The sequence below is a fragment of the Petaurus breviceps genome, unplaced genomic scaffold (genome assembly GCF_028583685.1).
Source record: "Petaurus breviceps papuanus isolate PSGF00001 unplaced genomic scaffold, PetGlider_PUasm1.0 175, whole genome shotgun sequence".
Taxonomy (NCBI): Eukaryota; Metazoa; Chordata; class Mammalia; order Diprotodontia; family Petauridae; genus Petaurus; species Petaurus breviceps.
The window spans coordinates 41,178,568-41,196,903 of record NW_027185764.1 but is presented as its reverse complement, the minus strand read 5'-3'; the positions used below and the strand labels follow the sequence as shown (position 1 = coordinate 41,196,903).

The 18,336-nt window shown below is 38.3% G+C and overlaps 1 protein-coding gene across 2 annotated transcripts in view; it reads left to right on the top strand.

The window, feature by feature from the left end:
• The first annotated feature begins 1,122 nt into the window (after window positions 1–1,122).
• The window catches only part of TMEM161B (transmembrane protein 161B), a 116,781-nt gene continuing 99,567 nt past the window's right edge, over window positions 1,123–18,336 (top strand). Inside the window, exons 1-2 of one of the 2 annotated variants that reach the window (XM_069085071.1) lie at window positions 1,123–1,386; window positions 7,408–7,576. In XM_069085071.1, the coding sequence (XP_068941172.1) occupies window positions 7,565–7,576 (12 nt within the window). In that variant the 5' untranslated portion in view covers window positions 1,123–1,386; window positions 7,408–7,564. The remainder of the gene's footprint in view (window positions 1,387–7,407; window positions 7,577–18,336) is intronic. The other variant, XM_069085072.1, reaches the window with a different exon arrangement.

Below are 18,336 nucleotides of genomic sequence, written 5' to 3'. Positions count from 1 at the left end.
AGGCAAAAAAAAAGCTTGTGTGGAAAAGTTCAAGCGCCAAGACGTGGTCTTTTCCTTTTAGGGGTCCAGGTCCCATCACCCCCAACACTATATTTCCAGTCTTCATACAACTTACTCTTCGACATTTCCTCTTCATGTTCTGGCATTTTCTCTTTCCAGCATGCCAGGAGACACTTTCCCTTCTCCTCTGAGACTATTGCCCTCACTGGCTTCAAGTCCCAACCAACATCTTGCCTTGCTAACCACTATTCATTCTAGTGCTTTCCCTCTTTTAATTATTTCCTATTTGTCCTCTGTATTTGTTTGCATGTTGTCTACATTATGATTGTAAGCTCCTTGAGGGCAGCAACTATCTTCTGCCTCTTATTGTATCCTCAGTGTTTACCAGTGCCTGGCAAGTCGGTGTTAATTAAATGTTAAATGATGGACCTTGAGAGACTCACCCATTCCTAGCTCCTATCGGTCTCCGTAAAAAACAAAGAAATTTATCGGTCAAGGTCGGAACCTGATTCCACAACGCTAGCTTTCTCCCTGCCGAGGTAAGAAGGGTATTGGGGAGGTCACGAAGAGAAAGGAGTGGGTTGGAAAGGAAAGCCAAGGGGCGGTGTGCCCAGGCAGCTAAAGAGTCACCTGGACACAGGAGGCGTCTGAGAGGTGCAGAAGGAAAGCACGAGCAGGGGTCTTTAAAGAGGCAGGGGGCAGCCCGCGGGGGAGGGACGGACTCCTAAGTGAGGAACCTGCCCAGGTGTGGCAATCACGAAGGGGGGGGGGGCGGGGCGGTGCTGGGAACTGTTCTAGCCACGTGTGCCGCCTGAAAGGCGGAAGGCTCCACTTTCCGTCGCCCCGGATCGGTTACCCCCTAGGTTTGTGTGTGGGGGGAGGGTCCGATTTTTGCAGCTCCAGCACTCGCTCGCCACCCAGGCACGGCCACCACCCTCCTCCTCTCAAGCTCTGAAGGGCGCCCCGAGCCCCGCTGCGCGCACGCGCATGCTCACACTCCAGGCAGCCCGCGCGCCTGCAGCTCCTCCTCCACCTCTGGCCCAGCAGCCGGCGTCTCCTTCCTCCTCCCTCCCAGGCGCCGGCGCGGGTGACAGCCCCACCTCTCCACGTAGACCCCCTCCCCCTCGCTGAAGTCTTCGGGGCTTCCACGGAAGTCCTTTTTTACCGAAGACGCCCCTGCGTCCGCTCGCTGGCTGCGTGCCGCGAGGTCGTCCCGGCGTGTTGGTGGGGGGGCGGGACTTCCTGTCCCGCGCTCTCTTGTCTTCCGGCTGGAGCCGGAAGATCCCCGCTCCTAGAAGGAGTCAGAAATTCCCGGAGGGGAAGGTGAGACATTTCGGATCGTCCCAGGGAAATCAGGAGGTGGGATCACCTTGCTCCAGCGCCATGGTGAGTCCGCGTGTTCGGAAAGCGCGGGACTGGGGTACATGCAGAGGGAGGGAGGTCCTGGCCATTCCCTTCCAGGATCGATGGGAGGCGGGTGAGACCCAAATGACAAGCTCCGGAGGCGGAGCCCACCCGGCTCCTGGTCCTGCTCGGCAGGTGGCTGTGGGTCCCTGGGCTCCTTCTGGGGCGTCCCTCACAGTCATCCTCGGGGGAAGAGAGTGCTAGGTAAGATGCTAGTAGTGTTCCCACCTGCTTCTCGCTCTAATTCCCACCGGGAAACTAGCGAGTTTGAAGCTGAGTACAAACCTGCCCCACAAACATCCATTAAGTCCCTACTGTGTGCAAAATTGAGGTCACAAGGACCTCGATCTCAGTCAGAGCCTCTGCATGTGCAACCTTCTGCGCCTGTGGCAGAAGACCCACTCACCCTCTTATCAGAAAATGGAATCATTTAGAAAAAATTCTTAGAGTACAAAAATGGATGCAAAGTAGTAAGTCTATTTTCCTTCTCTTGGGTAAGAGTAAGAATAGCAGTAAAATTAGCCCCAGCATCTTTGAACTTGAAAGGATTTGGTGCTCGTGTAAAAACTGTTACCCCTACCTGCGTCCGCATAAGCCACCTGTCCTGGTGAACGTTAACCTTCACTTGGTACTTTTTCAGGGTCATCTGTTTGAAACATCCAGATAATATGTCTGGGGAGTTGGGTTTTTTGCTTGTTTTTTGTTTTGCAACTTCTAAAATACTTTGAGTCTAAAATTTTTGAATATATAAATCATAGTGAGCTGTATTGTAAGACCTCTTAGTTCGTATTTTGTGCCTATTCTCATTTGCCGCTTAGATTATACTATACTGCATTATTTAATGTAGAAGTTGGCAGTGTGGTATTATGGAGAGAGCAGTGGATTAGGAGTCAGAGAACCTGTGTTTGAATCCAGTTTCTGCTATCTACTATTTGCCTTGGGCAAATCACTTAGCCTCTTTGGGCTTCAGTTTCCTTATTTTATTGAGTTTAAATGACCTATAAACTCCCTTTCAGCCTTACATTCTATGATACAATATATTTTACCCCAGAGAATGATCCAGTTAGGTGAGTTGCTACATAATTTTCTTCAGAAAACATGTTCACTCACTTAATCAGTTTAAATAACTTACAGGGCTAGACTTTTCTTTAATGTAACTTCAGCCTGAAAAAAAGGGAAGCCTAGCTTATATAATTAAAAACCATGAATATGTATTTGTTCAACATATTCCACCTAACTAATGGACCACTCAGGGAAGCTTTTAAAAAGTCAACTTGATCCCAAAAGGTCTCTTATTAGTTTGATATAGGCTGCAGCCATGAAAGAAAGAGTTCTAAAAGGAAAAGGATACATTGAAAAGTAACAGATTGTAAGTAATACTCAAGTTTTATATAAACCAATCATGAAGGGGGAAAGTGTAGTCTATTTCCAGACACATTTGGTACTACATGCTGTGTTAAGGATGAAAATACAAATAGCTTCTATCACACATTTAAATTAATTAATGGGTCATGGATCCATAATGGACTTTTAAGGGCAGTTATGGATATCAGTGCATCGGATGAACAAGAATCCCTTCAAAGATGGAATAATGAGCCATATTATAATAGGTCTAACACACTGACATTTTTTATGTTCTGTCAACAGTGTTAGCTTCAGACTTAGTTTTCCCATATGTGGACTAGAGACCTACCTACCTACTCTTGGCCTGAATCACTTGGCTTTTGTGAAAGTAAGAAGTGGGTTAATTATTTGAGGTTAAAATTCTGTTCCAGAGTTTAAAACTTAGATTGCTACAAAAGGTGATACATATAACTTTTATAAAGCCTCAGGACTTTGTTCTTAATGAACAAAGGAGAATATACTGTATATTTCTATACTGTACATATTGGTCTGATTATTGTTGCCATTGCCTAGCATTTTCATTTTACTAGAGTTGACTTCTAGGTTATATTTCTTCATTTTATCTACATTTCCATAATTAGGAATGTTTATGTATGTTTTTAGTTCTCATGGCCATAACCTTAAATACTATGGTGATTCACTCATTTTTTTCTCATTTATATTTTTAAAGTCAAGATATTCTGCTTTCCTTTGTCATACCGTGTTTCCCCGATAATAAGACCTATCTCTAAAATAAGCCCTCCCCTTACTGTGTAAGATTCCTCTAAAATAAGCCCTCCCCTGAAAATAAGCCCTATTGAGATTGCTACTGTAGTGAAGGTGATCCCCTGCACTACACGCTACATTATGGTACCCTCTGTATGCACTGTCCCCCCCCACCCCCCAGGTGAAACGCATGCCATGCTCCGAGCTGCATCCAATCAGAGCTGCAGCAGTGAGCGCGTCATCCTGTTCTTCCCCAGTGATTTGCTTATTGAATAAAGGTACATTTTTTTGTTCACATTTACCTGTTTATTAAAATTGCTGTCAATGTTCATTAAAATAAGCCCTCCCCTGAAAATAAGCCCTCTGGTGTTTTTCTGTCCAAAAAAAACAATAAGACAGTGTCTTCTTATCGCGGAAACACGGTATGTCTCCAAACCAACTGGTATATGTAACAAGAACAGTATTCCTATATTAATAAATGCCCCCAAAAGGCCCAGGATTATATATATATAATTTTTTTTTTTTTTTAAGCAATTGGGGTTAAGCAACTTGCTCAAGGTTACATGGCCAGTTATTTCTGGGTGGGTGCTAAATGTTTGAGCCAGGATTCAATTCCAGGTCATCCCTACTCTGGGGCTGGTGCTCTTACTGGCTGTGCTACCTGGCCGCCCCCCAGGATTATTTTTTTAAGCTCCATTCTATTTTTAGAAAACTTACCAAAGTAATAAAAGACTAGAGTTTGTATCAAAAATAAAATGAAAAATAAATAAAGCTAGTTTATAGAACATAGAAAGTAGTATAAATGACCAACTTAAAGTACTCATTTCTAGTTAGGAGAAATTGATTAGGAAATAAATCTACAGGTAAATAATACAAATCTAATCATTTTACCCTTAAAGATTAAATTATAATTTCCTTTTGCTGAGAACTTTTCAGTTTATTAACAATTCTGAGACCATCTTTTTCTTTAAATGTGTGTATATTTTATATATATATATGTATATACATATTATATACATGTGTATATATTACATATATTATTTTGCTAATTTTGGGAAAAATTTAAACCTAATAGACTTGATTCTTGAAAATCAAAGGACATTTAAAGTTCAATTTAGCAAACATTAAGTGCTTACTGTGTGCAATGTAATGTTCTAGGTCCTGGTGAAAAAGCAGCCCCACCCAGAAGAACATTTCTAATTGAAATATCATATTACAGCAAATGGCAACCTTGAACAAAAGTTTGTCAAGCATTGAACAATCTTTACTTGCACTCAAAGCTTAGCTCAGTTCATGAAAGGAACTTGCTTATACATTATTAGAGTAAGAAGCTGTGAAGGGTGTCAAGTCACAGGGATACTATTTTTCTGAGCCATGTAACCATAGAGTTTTACTCTTGGAAAAAAATAACTTTCAAAGATTTAGTACTATGAATACTTAAAAACTTTTAATAAGGATATGTTAACATTACTTTTTGACAGATATTATTATTTGCTTTTTGGAGGGGAAGGAAGGGCAGTTGGGGTTAAGTGACTTGCCTAAGGTCACACAGCTAGTAAGTGTGTCAAGTGTCAGAGGCTGGATTTGAACTCAGGGCTTCCTGACTCCAGGGCTCTATTCACTGCCACCTAGCCTCCCCAGCAGATATTATGTAAATAAATTGGTTTCCAGGCATAGTGACCATACTTTTAATCCCAGCTACTGGTAAGATTGAGGCTAGAGCAGGCCTGTACAACTTGAGGCCCCTGAGCTGCTTGCCGCATGCCAGAGGCTTTCCTTTACATAGGAAGGATGCTTTCCTCTCCTTTGGGGCATCTGAAATCCTTGGGCAAGCTGCAAACCTCAGGCCATAAGCAAGTTGTGAAGTCCTAGGCTAGAGGATCTCCTGAGCTCAGGAGTTTCAGTCTGCACTATGCTATGCTACTTGGGTGTTCCACACTAAATTTGGCATTGAAGTGGTGAGCCTCCTGGAGCTGTGGGTCTAACAGGTTGCCTAAGAAGTACCCTGGTGAGAAATGAGCAGTTCAAAGCTACTGGCTATTAGTAGGATTAGACCTGTGAGTTACCCCTGCATTTCCAACCTGGGCAAGATGGAAAGACCCATTCTTAAATTAGAAATAAGGAAAATAGTTGTTTAGATATTAATTTTAATGTGTGAATCAGCTTGCTTTATATGATGTGAAGATATATATATATATATTTATTTTAGTACACATTTAAAGATTTGTCACTTTCTTATGTCTGAACCAAATAGCAAAAACAAATGATGCATGCATGCCAAAAGACAGTGGGAAATTGAATTTAGTCTTTAGTTTTGTAATTAAAAGAAATATTTCTATGCTGCTGTTTTATTGTAAACTGTACAAAAGTAATAGAAATATAATTGTAAAATATAATAGAAATGTTATCTAGTGCCTTGTATATACTGGGCAATTAGTGGGTATTTGTTGAAAGAATAAATGGCTGTTGAAATCCTTTTCTTCCTTTAAGGCCAAAATCAGGGACTATGGTTTTCATGAAGTCTTCCCTGAACAACTTTAATGAATGTAGGACTTCTTCCTTCCTTTTTATACAAATCAGGTTCTTAGATACTAAGGACTTTCTATGTTCCAGGAACTGGGCTAAGTGAAGAGGACACAAAGGAGGCTCCTCACCTTCAAGGAGCTTACATTTGAATAGAAGATGTACATATATGTGTATGTATGTGTGTGCATGTATATATATATATATATATATATATATATGTCCGTATGGTAGCACCAGTGCAATATGCACAGCACTGACGGTGACTATGAATGCTGGCATAATTCTGAATCACAAAATATAACAGACCCTCCATACATAAGAGAGAAGCAAAACATTCATTCAGACACCAGAAAGTCAAATACATTATAGCAACAAAGAAATTAATACATCATAACACAGCAAGGAGCCTCACCATCCCTTAGCATTCCCACAAACAAACACAAGCCTAGCTGTCTCCCTGCCTGTGTCTTCTCTACCCGCCAGCTCTAACTGCTCTGACTCCCAGCTTCTTCTGGGCTCTGTTCCACCTATTCAGCAGACTCCTCCCACCACAGACTCCATGTGATTACATTCGACCTATTAAGGAACAGGGGGAGATCTTCAAATTTCCTTAGGCCCATTAAGAAGCAGGGGAAGATCTTCAAATTCCCAGGCCCGTTACACATATACATATATATGTGTTTTGATGCACAGGATGTTCCAAAAGTCTTATTATAATTTTAGGCTTTAACAATAATCAAATTCAATGCAAGGTGACATCTAATGAGATTTAGGAAAGACTTTGTTTAGATAGTGTTGCTTAGACTGAGTTTTAAAGGAAGTCAAGAATTCTAAGGGCTGGAGAGCTAAAAAAGAATGTCCCATACATGTAAAGGCTTGGAAATGGAAAATATGTCATTTCAGAAAAAAAGGGAGTAGATCGGTCTGGCTGAACTACAGAGTAGAGAGAATTAATGTGTCAGAAGACTGGAGAGGTGGGAAGAAGTCAGACTGTGAAGAACTTTATGCCAAACAATAGAGTTTTAATATTTGATCCTCCAATTAATAGAACTGCTGAAGTTTTTTTTTGTTGTTCCTTTTTAATGAATAAATAATTTATTAAGTGCTTATTATATGGAAAGCACAAAGAGGAAAGTAAAACAGTCTCTGCTCTCTTCTATTCTAGCTGGGAAGTCAACACATAGGAAAGATTTAAGTTGTAAGTTATGAAAAAAGACCCAGTGTCCTTGACATATGGCAGCAAAGCAAATGTTAATGTTTCTTTAATATAATTTCTACTGATAAAATCCTATCGGTTTCTGATAGTGAACTGTTTGATGGTGCCAAGGTCTTTGGTGTCAAGAATTTTCCTTTCTGGTTCTTTGGTAGCTATGGCTGTACCCCTTGCAGTAGCAGTTATCAGGCTGTATCACCACAGAGGTTGCTTCCCAGGATGATGGATGGGAGTGCCTGACTGGAAGCAGTGCTATTCCCAAGGCTCTTAGGTTCAGCGTCCTGGGCTGTACACATCAAAGTCTGAGGGAAGATGATGGTCAAGGTATTTGTGGTTGTTTGACCTGCCTAACCCATGCTGCCTCCCGTCTCCCCTACCAGGTGCCTGGCTGTTCTGCTGTGTGGAAGGTGGTGGGGGATGACTAGCCCCTTCTCAGGAATTGCTGCCCCAGATCATGGTTGTAAGGGCGTAATCAGATGTGTGCTTTAGTAGAGTAGCCACTTGGGGGACTGTATGGAGGATGGATCTGAGTGGGGAGAGACTTGATTTAAGAGAGATTAAATTGGAGGTTGTTATGATACTTAAAGTGAGAGTTGATGAGCGACTGAACTGGAGTCATAGCTGTGGGAGTACAGAGAAGATGAGATGTTATAGGGATAAAAACAAGATTTTACAGTTGATTGGATATGAGTGGTTAGGGAATGAGAAGTTAAAGACATCACTGAGCTTGTGAATCTGGATGACTGGAAAGATACTGATGCCCTCAACAGTAATAGGGGAATTCTGGAGAGGAGTGGTATTTAGGGAAAAGATAATGTTCTTTTTAGGGAAGTTTAGTTTTAGGATTCCTATGAGATTCCAGTTCTAGTTCAAAACATTTCTAGTCTGCTCTTTTTTCCTTGCTACATTCTTCCTTGTTTCATACTTGTGTACTTTTCTTATTTCCCTTGTTAACTTGTAAACATCTTGAGGGCAGATATAGTTTTTCATTTTGTGTCACCATGGATGTTTAATATATTTGTTGAATTAAATGGTGTGTGTGTCATTATTCCCCTGCTAGGCCATTAGGTTCAGAAGGGTTGGGCCCCTCTACCCTTGACATTCTTCTTTACATAATAACTATGTAACTATGTACTAGGCACTGTGAGGAAAGGGAAAGAAAGGGAATAAGCATTTATATTGCACCTATTCTATGTGAGGCACTGTGCTAAGAGCTTTATAAATATTACCTCATTTCATCCTGAAAACAGCCTATAAGGTAGGTGCTATTATTCCCATTTTATAGTATAGGAAACTGAAGCAGGCAGTGATTAAGTGATATTTAAGGTACAAGATTCTCAACTTCTGTGGTCTAGTTTTATTGAATCCTGAGATTCTAATCTGTGGGTATAACTGGGGATGTTTCACCGTAAAACTAAATATAGGTAAAAATGCTATTTAGAGAGATTGGAACTTGGGCAAAGTCAAGGTAAAATTGCTGCAATGAAAATCAACTTACATTTGAACTGGATGACCTTTAAGAGTTTTTTTGTGGTTTCAGATATACTTTGTTGTGTATGTTTGGATGTTTTTAAACAAATTACAAATATATTAAGTTTTCATTGTATTAGCATGCAATATGATGGAATGCTTATGAAGAGGTTACCCTCTAAGAGGGTTAGGGCTGCTCTGGAGACCCCAAAATACCAACAAGCTGGGTCCTGCCGAATGAATTCGACTCAAGTCTTCTTAGCCAAAGAAAAGTAAAATTTATTAAAAGTTCTCTTGCATTAGACATGGTAAGTCTGTGTTAGGTCATTCTATGGAGCTCTCACTATTCTATGGCATTCTATGGCTCACATGGTGTGAGATGGGGTCTTATATACAGAAAGTTATGGGAGGAATCTAGGAGTGGTCTAGAGGAGGAGTTTATGAGGTCAATGAGTGATTAAGAGTGGGAAGTAGCTGGAGGCTACAGACTTAGGTGGGCTAGGCCATTTATTTTGATAGTGGGAAGTCTACTGAGGCTTGTGCTCAGCCACAATGTAAGGCTTATTGCCTCATGCAAATGCCTTACCAAATGGGATGATTTAATCAAGAGTCCAGGGGAGGTTCCTGGAGCCTGCACCTCAAGGACTCAAGGAGACCTCACTCCAGGGGGCTAGCCCGTACCTCATCACTTATAATGGAAGATTTGTTCAGAGCTGCAAAGTAGGCTGCCAGTGTCACTTCCCTCTTATTTGTGGAATAGTTAGAGATCCAAGTTTTTGATAGTGGCTCTTGTGGAGACCTCCATCAATATAGTGGGAAGGTGATCTGAAATAAGCAGCGGACACCTGGGACTTTACTGGTATTGAGCTGGCTCCCATCACTAACAGTCTTTTTCAGTGCAGGATGTGGGGGATGGACTAGTTAACATCTAAATTCTCCTCCAGCTTTTAAAATTATATGATTGTGTTCTTAAGGATGTGGCCTACTTGTCTTTATACTGTTACTACTTCTTACTTTTAACCAGGATTTCCCTTCTCCCTATCTCATTGCAAAAGCATATAACAGCATTCTTTCCTGATATTTCTGGCCCTGGAATAAGCTCCTCTTTGGATGTTTTATAAGAGGTTTCCTCCTTCCCCAAATACTTTCCTTTTTTTTTCTCTTGATAGAAAAAAACTCTTTGGGGTTTACTGTCTACTCTTGGAAAGTACTGCCCCATTCATTGGTGATATTCAAATAGAAGCTGGATGACTATTTTTTGGGAATATTGTGGCAGGAATTTCTTTTAAGCTGTTGATTGGATTCGATTAGAGATGGTAAACACTCCTGAGTGAAGCCAAACCAGATTAAAACGTTAATTGGGAAATATTTAACAAAATAAATACAAATATAGTAAAACATAAATAATGTTAATGTGCCCACAACATTTTAATGCCCTGTGTTTCTGTTTGAGTTGACACCCCTGGCTTAGATCACTTCTGAGATTCCTTACAACCCCTTAAGGTTCTATGATTCTGCCACTTAGGTAATCCAGTCTTTGGGTAATGGACTTAAATAATTGTAGTAAGATTCATCCACTTTTGAGAAAAACTCTGGAGGCTGAGGAAATTGAATAGTATAGAAGCAAGGTAGTAGAAAGAGAAGAATGTTTTTCTTCTCTTCCTCATTATCAGTGACCATCCATTGTAGACTCTTAAACTCTACTCTTTTCCTGCACTTAGAAGGGTGGGGACAGGATTGTAGGATTAATGGGGCAGGCAGAGGGGTGAGGGGAAGTTAGACAAAGGACTATGTATATGTTTGGGATCCCCAGTGGTGGAAATTTCTTTTCCTTCCCTGATGCATATTTTGGAATGTCTTTCAGATGGCTGTGTCTGAGTGTGCACTCAGATACCAGTGTGCCATGTATGCTTAGACTACAGAAATGGCTCTTTAGGAGAACTTCAAAAGAGTTGTCCAGACTTTTAAGAACACGAGCAGCAACCAATATTTGAATGTCCAAGAATACTTAGAACTCTGCTGGGCGATGATTATTTTGTTTATTTGATAAGCTAATGTACTTAATCTTTTTTTTAGATAAGCGACAAGTATTTTTGAAATATCTCTTCTGAATTACTTGTCATTTTATGTGGTTATGTAAATAGCATCCTTAACAAGGACTTAAATTGATTTTTATCATAATGTACATTGTAACAGACCTCAACAATTAACTAATGACCTTTGGCTTTACTTTCCCTTTTCTCAATGTCAGAGCTTCCTGCTTGATTGTAGGAAAATTAATCTGGTTGCTGTGTAGTGGTACAAAAACATTGTAAGGAATATTTTTTAAAAATTTTGAGGCTGAGAAAACATTAAATAACAAAGAATAAACAGATAACATAAGGGGGGGTATGTTTGTAAGAGGTGAGTGAGCCTGGAATAGTTTTGTGTAGCTTATGTTATGTGATCTTTAGGGGCACTGTTTATATGAGGTAGTTGGGACTTCCATAGAAAATTGTGGGAGAAGGAGCAGAAGGTGAAAAGACAAGGGCCTGATCTTACTAAGAAGGAGAAAATTATGTAGTTGACTTGAAGTGGTTTGGACTGGTGATTTGGGGTATGGGTTCAATTTGGGCACTGTTTCTGCCTTTCTTTGTACCCTTATGTATCAACAATGCATTGTATTCATAATGCCTACAGTAGCTATGCTGATATGGTTATTAATCAAAATATACCAGGCTCTCTACATGGGGAATAAAGCTAGAACATTTATTCAAATACCAGAAAACTGAGTCCCCAAACCAGAAAGTCAAAGCCATCACAGTAGTTATGAAGTTGGCACAATGTAGTAAACACCCACATTCTCAAGCCTTCAAAACAGAACAGGCTACTTCAGGCAAAGGTCCTCCTCTCCTCACTCACGGCAACTGAAAGCATCCAGAAAGCGTGCTCCCAGCAGCTCTGGCCTCCTGCAGTTCCCGTCCCTGGCAGTCCTCAGCAGGAGTCCTTAGCAGAAATTCTGACTGGCTCAAAAAAAAGAATTCTTGCCTCTACCTCTGCCTTGGCCACTACTGCTGCCTCCGGCTGCAGCTGCCAGTCAACACAGGAACTCTAGCTTGGCTTCCTCTTCCTCTTGCCCCCCCCACCCCTTCCTGCTACATCAGCAAGTCCAACTTGGCATGGAAGATCTTTAAATCCCATAACCCTTACACCTTAATACTTACAGACCTCATCTAGAGCATTGTGTTATATCACAATTTAAAGACGGTGATAAGTTGAAGAGTATCCAGAAAGAGGAGGAGGGGAGGGAGCAGTTAATCTTCCATAATACCCACAGAAGATATGTCTGTACCTTGTGAGGTAGTAGCAGCTTTTCATACTCCTTGGAAATATATGAGAATAATCTGTGGATAATGTCAAGAATACATATTGGATAAAGAAAGAAGAGACTTGGCCTGGTATTACGTGACTCCTGAGGAGGTAGAAAGGAAGGCCTGCATTGACCTTACATGAAAAATCAGTAGCTGTACAGTCTTTCCAAAACTTGCATCCAGAATGTGACTTATTGCCTTCTTAGATTTGTCAAATCAGAAAATATTAACATTTCCTGTGATTTGCATTGGAAAAATGATACCAGAAGAATCTGGAAAGAAATCTCTAAGAATTAGGAAGACCTGAGCAGGAAACTAAAGGGCAGAGGTGCCATTTTCAGCACTATAGCTGTTTTGATACCTTAAAAATATGTATGATTTGGGGTTAATTTATGTTCTACAAACCTCATGTATCATTTCTTTTCGGCATTTTCATTGTTACTTTTGAGGGGAACCACAAGGAGCCAGGCTCCCTTTTATCCTCATTCTTCCATGACATCTCTATTATAAAGTGACTTGAAGAATTACCCTCCCCTAAAATTGTAAATGAAATGTTGGATCTTGTGTTTCAGAGGGTCCCTAAGAAATCTCCCACGAAATCTACTGTTCAGATTTACTGGAGCATTGAAGTTTTGGGGGTTTCTAGTGGGGAGGGAAATTGACTTCCTCTTTTTCTTCCCTCCATCCCCAATTGATGGTGATGGTGTACCTCTGGACTGCAGAAACAGCATACAAGAAATCTCAAATTCCTGAGTTGTGTTGGCCAGCACTTATGGCAGCCATGAATATTCCAGGTATAGAAAGTGGTTGATGTGAGGCCTCTAACTCTTTCCTCTTTGTATATCAAATATTAAGAAAAAGAAATAAAATAGTTTACAGAATATGGGAAATGGAATTAAGGACCAGAGTCAATGAGACAAATTTTTCCCATCAGGAGAAAGTAATGGAATGATTTTTGAGAACATATTAATTTTTTTCTATAATAAAGTGATTTTAATTTAAATATTCATCTTTAAGTTAAAAAATAATTCTTTTATTTAAGCATTTATGGTGGAGAATGATACAATGGTCTGTTGCATTAAGGTGAGATATAATATGTAAAGATGTATGTAGTCTTTCCATAGCACTTCAATGCACAGCACTATCGTTTTCTTCTTCTCTGTCTTATCCCAGAAGTAAGCACACACTTTAGTAGTTTTATGAGGAATTTTACTGCTAGCAGCAATAGGGAGGATAAAGAAGGGATACAAAATCTTCCTTGTATATTTTTCTCTTTTAATCATTGTATTTATCTATACCCAGTGTCTAGTTTAGTAACTGGCACATATTGTTTTTCATTTGTTTCAGTCATGTCCAACTCTTCATTGACGAATTTGGGGTTTTGGCAATGATACAAGAATGGTTTGCCATTTTTTTTTCTCCAGATCATTTTACAGATGAGAAAACTAAGGTAAACAGGGTTAAGTGACTTGCCCAGGGTCATATAATCCAGATTTGGACTCAGGAAGGTGAGTCTTTCTGACTCCAGGCCTGGCACTCTATATCTACTATATCACCTAGCTCCTTAAAATAAATGTTTGTTAATTGATTTGGTCTTTCAAGATGAATACTGCCTTCTTTCTCATTCTTAATAGCAGTGACTAAAGATTTCAATTAAAAACAAAAATCAGAGAAAGAGATATTAGAATCTTAGAGAGAAAGAAATACAGCAATCAACTAGCCCAACCTTCCTGTCAAAACAGAAATTCTCCAGCAGGTATTTGTCTGTAGCTTATATCCTAATTGTTCTGTAGCAATGTGTTTAGTACCCTGAACTTTATATTCCTTTTTCCTTAAGACTTTCTAAATTTTACAGAGGCGCTTCTTTTATTCTTATAAATCTTGTGGCTAGCTTTGTAATTACTGTATTTTGAAAATCTGAGTATTTGAAGTAATTGATGCATAATGAAGTGGTTAGGAAAGAATGCCAAGGAGAATGTATGCCTTAGGATGAACAGTTACAATCTTTGTCAAGAATTGAATGCTCTGAAAATTTGATTGGGCCAAGCAGAAAATGACTCAGGAAGATAAAAAGAAATATTAAAGCATTGAAAAAGAAAAGATAAAAGTCTAGTAAATATTATTAAAATCACTTGACCCAGAAAACAGATCAAGGAGAGATAATCTATGAATTACTGAACTACCTGAAAATAAAGACAATTCTACCCACCTGCCCCCACCAAGAAAAAATATACCATATTTCAAGAAATTATAAATGAAAAATGCTCAGAACTCTTAGTAAAGTGAAATGAAAATAATCAACTGGTCAATCCTTTAAGAAACTCCAAAATTAAAGCTAAGGAATATCATAGCCAAATTCAGAGCTTCCAGGTCAGAGAAAAAATACTATGAGCAGCCAAAGAAGGAGCTACAGTAAGACTCATGCAAGACTTAGCCGCTATTATAATGTAGGAGAGGTGAGTTTGGAATACAGAATTCCAAAAGATGAAAGATATATGCTTACAATTGAAGATAGCTTATATTGCAAAGCTAATTATACTGCAGAAGGGGAGGGGAATGTATTAGAAGGGGAATGGATCTTTCAAGACCAAAACTGAGTAAGCATTTTGACATGGAAGTACACTTGCTAAGAGAAACATAGAAGGTACACATTTGTTAAATTGAAAAGGAATATGTGAGGGTGAATAGTTTACATGTTAATAGAGGAGTGAGAGACATGATTTCTCAGAATTTAAGAGTCATAGTAAAAGTAACAGAAAGCCTCTTGGTTGATTTTCTTGTTTTAAATGGTCTTGGGAGAACAATAAAATGGAAGAAGTACAGTTCTACACTGGAGGAAAAAGGAGAAAGAAGAGGAGGAAAATCACTTATCTAATGGTAGTGTATAAGCTGAAGAATACATAAATGAAGAAAGGGTAGGAGGAATACGTAAATGAACATGACTTTCACTTGAACTTAGACAAAGGAAGATTGAGCATAATTACACCTCCCAAAATACACACATGCATATTTTGCTGTTAAAATATTTTAAACTCAAAAGAGAATTAAGAGGGGGCAGGGAAAAGGGAGAATGGAATCCAAAAGGGAAGACATAATTGATAAGGATATTGTTATTAAGCAAATGAATTTGAATGTTGGAAAGAGGAATTTGAAGGGAGGATTAAAAGGAAAGGAAGAAAGAAAGAGTAAAAAAGACCCTAGAATCAGGGTAAAGGAGAAGAATTTGCTGCTTCATTTATGAAGAGAAACAAGCATTTATTAAGTGCCTACTATATGTCAGGCACTGTGCTAAGCTCTTTATGAATATTCCATTTGATCCTTACAACATTGCTGGGTTGTAAGTGCTGTTATTATTCCCAGTTTGCAGTTGAGGTTTGAGTTTGCCTAGTTTGCCCAAGTGAAAATGAAATTTAGTTGGTGTCTAAATCTGAATTTGAACTCAAGTTTTCCAGACTCCACATAGTGGCCCACTGTGCCGCCTAGTCACCTCTTTTTTATTTTATTTTATTTTTATTTTTTTAAGCAATTGGGGTTAAGTAACTTGCTCAAGGTTACATGGCCAGTTATTATTTCTGGGTGTGGTGCTGAGTATCTGAGCCCGGATTTGATCCAGGTCATCCCGACACTGGAGCCGGTGCTCTTACTCGCTGAGCCACCTGGCCGCCCCTAAGCAATTGGGGTTAAGTAACTTGCTCAAGGTTACACGGCCAGGTGTTTCTGGGTGGGTGCTAAGTGTCTGAGCCTGGGATTCGATCTCCAGGTGTTCTCAACACTGGAGCCGGTGCTCTTACTCGCTGTGCTACCTGGCCGCCCCTAGCCTAGTCACCTCTTATAGGTTATAAGTGACAGGCAAATTCCTTTTTTTTTTTTAAACTCCGTATTTGTAAAGAAGCATATGGGAATAAAGAGAATAAAAACTACAAGAGGATAAGATGGAAGGGAACACATTTAACAGTCATAACACTGAATATGGATAGATAAACTTACTCATAAAATGAAGAAGATAGCAGAATGTACTAGAAATGGACTAGAAAACAGAATTCCACAAGAAACAAGAAACAGACTTTAAACACAAAAATTCACATAGTTAAAATTAAGACCTGGAGCAAAATCTGTTACAGTCCAACTGAACTAAAAAAAGCAGAGGCAGATAGGGATGCAATAAATATTCACATGATAAAAAAAGATAAGCAGGTAAATTACATTATATGAAGGTACCATAAAGAATGAATCAGTATCAGTCCTTAATATATGTGTACCAAATAGCATAGCATCTAAATATTTCAAGGACAAATTAATAAGGATACCTAAAAACTATGATAGGTGACAGTAATGTATTCCTTTTAAACCCTTTAGAAATGATAAATCTCTGCTGATTAATTGATTGGAATATAAAGGATTTTATATGCCATTCAGTTGAACTTGACTTCTTTACAAAAATTGACCATTTGGGGAACAGTGAGACCTAACTGCAATAAATTTATTTCTAGTAATCGGGGACTAAATATAATTCAAAGAACTGGTGGGTAAAAGAAAAAATTATAAAAAAGTTTCATCAAAGAAAATGATAGTAAATAAGACAAAATTGCAAAACTTTTTAGGGATGCCACTAAAGCACTTACGGAAACTTTTTATGTTTAAACTAATCAACAACAAAGAGAAGGAGTAAGTCAGGTAGAATTGGTAACTAAAAAAACTTGAACAGTAGCATATCAAATCTTCAAATAAGCAACAAAGTAGAAATTTAAAGAATAAAAGAAATTAATAAAATTCTAAGCAAAAGACTGTTTAGTTGATAAAACTAGAAGCTACTTCTTTTAAAAATCCAGTAATGTAAAGTTAGATAATTTGATTTTTAAAAAGAGAGGAACATCATTAAATTGTTCATTTCAAAAATGAAATTTATTAGAATAATTTCATTATGTAAATTCATCAGAACCTATTTTGCCCAATAACATGTTAATGAAATATAACTTAATACAACAGTTCTCAAAAGTGTGATCCCTTGTGATTCCTGATACTCTTTCAGGAACTTGCAAACTTTTTATAATAATACTAAGACATTTTAATTTCTAATAAAATAAATATCAGTGGTTATAACTCATAAAAAAAAACCCTTTGGGTTCCTCAATAATTTTTATGGGGGTAGAGGGATCCCAAGACCAAAAAGCTTACAAACTGCTTACTTATAGGAAATAGAGAAGTATTTACAAAAATATAAAATGCTCAGAATACTGAAAGAGCTAGGCTAATTAAAAAGCTAATATTAGACAAAAAAAATAATTCACAAATGAACTATTGAAAAGGGGAGAGGGGAAAAATTCCTAGTACCAGAGATTTATGAGTAAATTCTGTTATATGTTCAAAACAATACACCATTCCAAGTTATTTCTATGATACAAATGTGGTCTTGATAATTAAACCAAAGAGAGTAGAAAAAGAAAGTTAGAGATTAATATCCCTAATGAACATTGAAGTAAACACTTAAATGAGAAGGATTATAACTTATGATTATTTTGAGTTTATAGTAAGAATACAGAGTTTACTTAAAATAAGGAAGACAATAAATATTAAAAATCATGTAAATAATAGAAAATATATAACCATGATTACCTGAGTAGATACTGAAAAGACTTTTGACAAATCTAACACCCCTTTCTATTAAAAACTCAGAAAAACAGAGGAATACATGAACCTTTCTTTAATATAGTAAATATTTCCCTAAATTCAAGAAGAAACATGTATAATGGATAAAAGTAAGAGTCATTGAGGTCAGTGGTAAAGCAAAGATACCCATTATCACTACTGCAGTTTAACATAGGGTTACAAATACATATATAGCCTATCTGTATATAGTTGTTTACATTCTGTGTCCCCTGTTAGCTCCTTGAGAGCAGTGAGCTTATTTTTTTGGCCATTCTTTGTGTTCCTTGGACTTAGCACAGTTCTGACTCATAGTAGCCACTTCATAAATGCTTGCTGACTATTTCAAATAAAAAAAGTATCATTTTTTGCAGAAGACATTATGATTTACTTAGAAAACCCTATAGTCACTCCAAAAATAAATCAAAGCAATATATTCAGTAATGTTGCAGGGTATAAAATAAATTCACACAAATCATCAGCATTCCTGTAATACTACAACAAGAACCAGTGAGAAGAGCTTGAAAGAGAAATTCCTTTTGAAATAACTATAGAAGTTATAAAATATTTGGTAGTACATCTGCCAAGATATTACCAGCAACTATATGAATCCACTTTGTA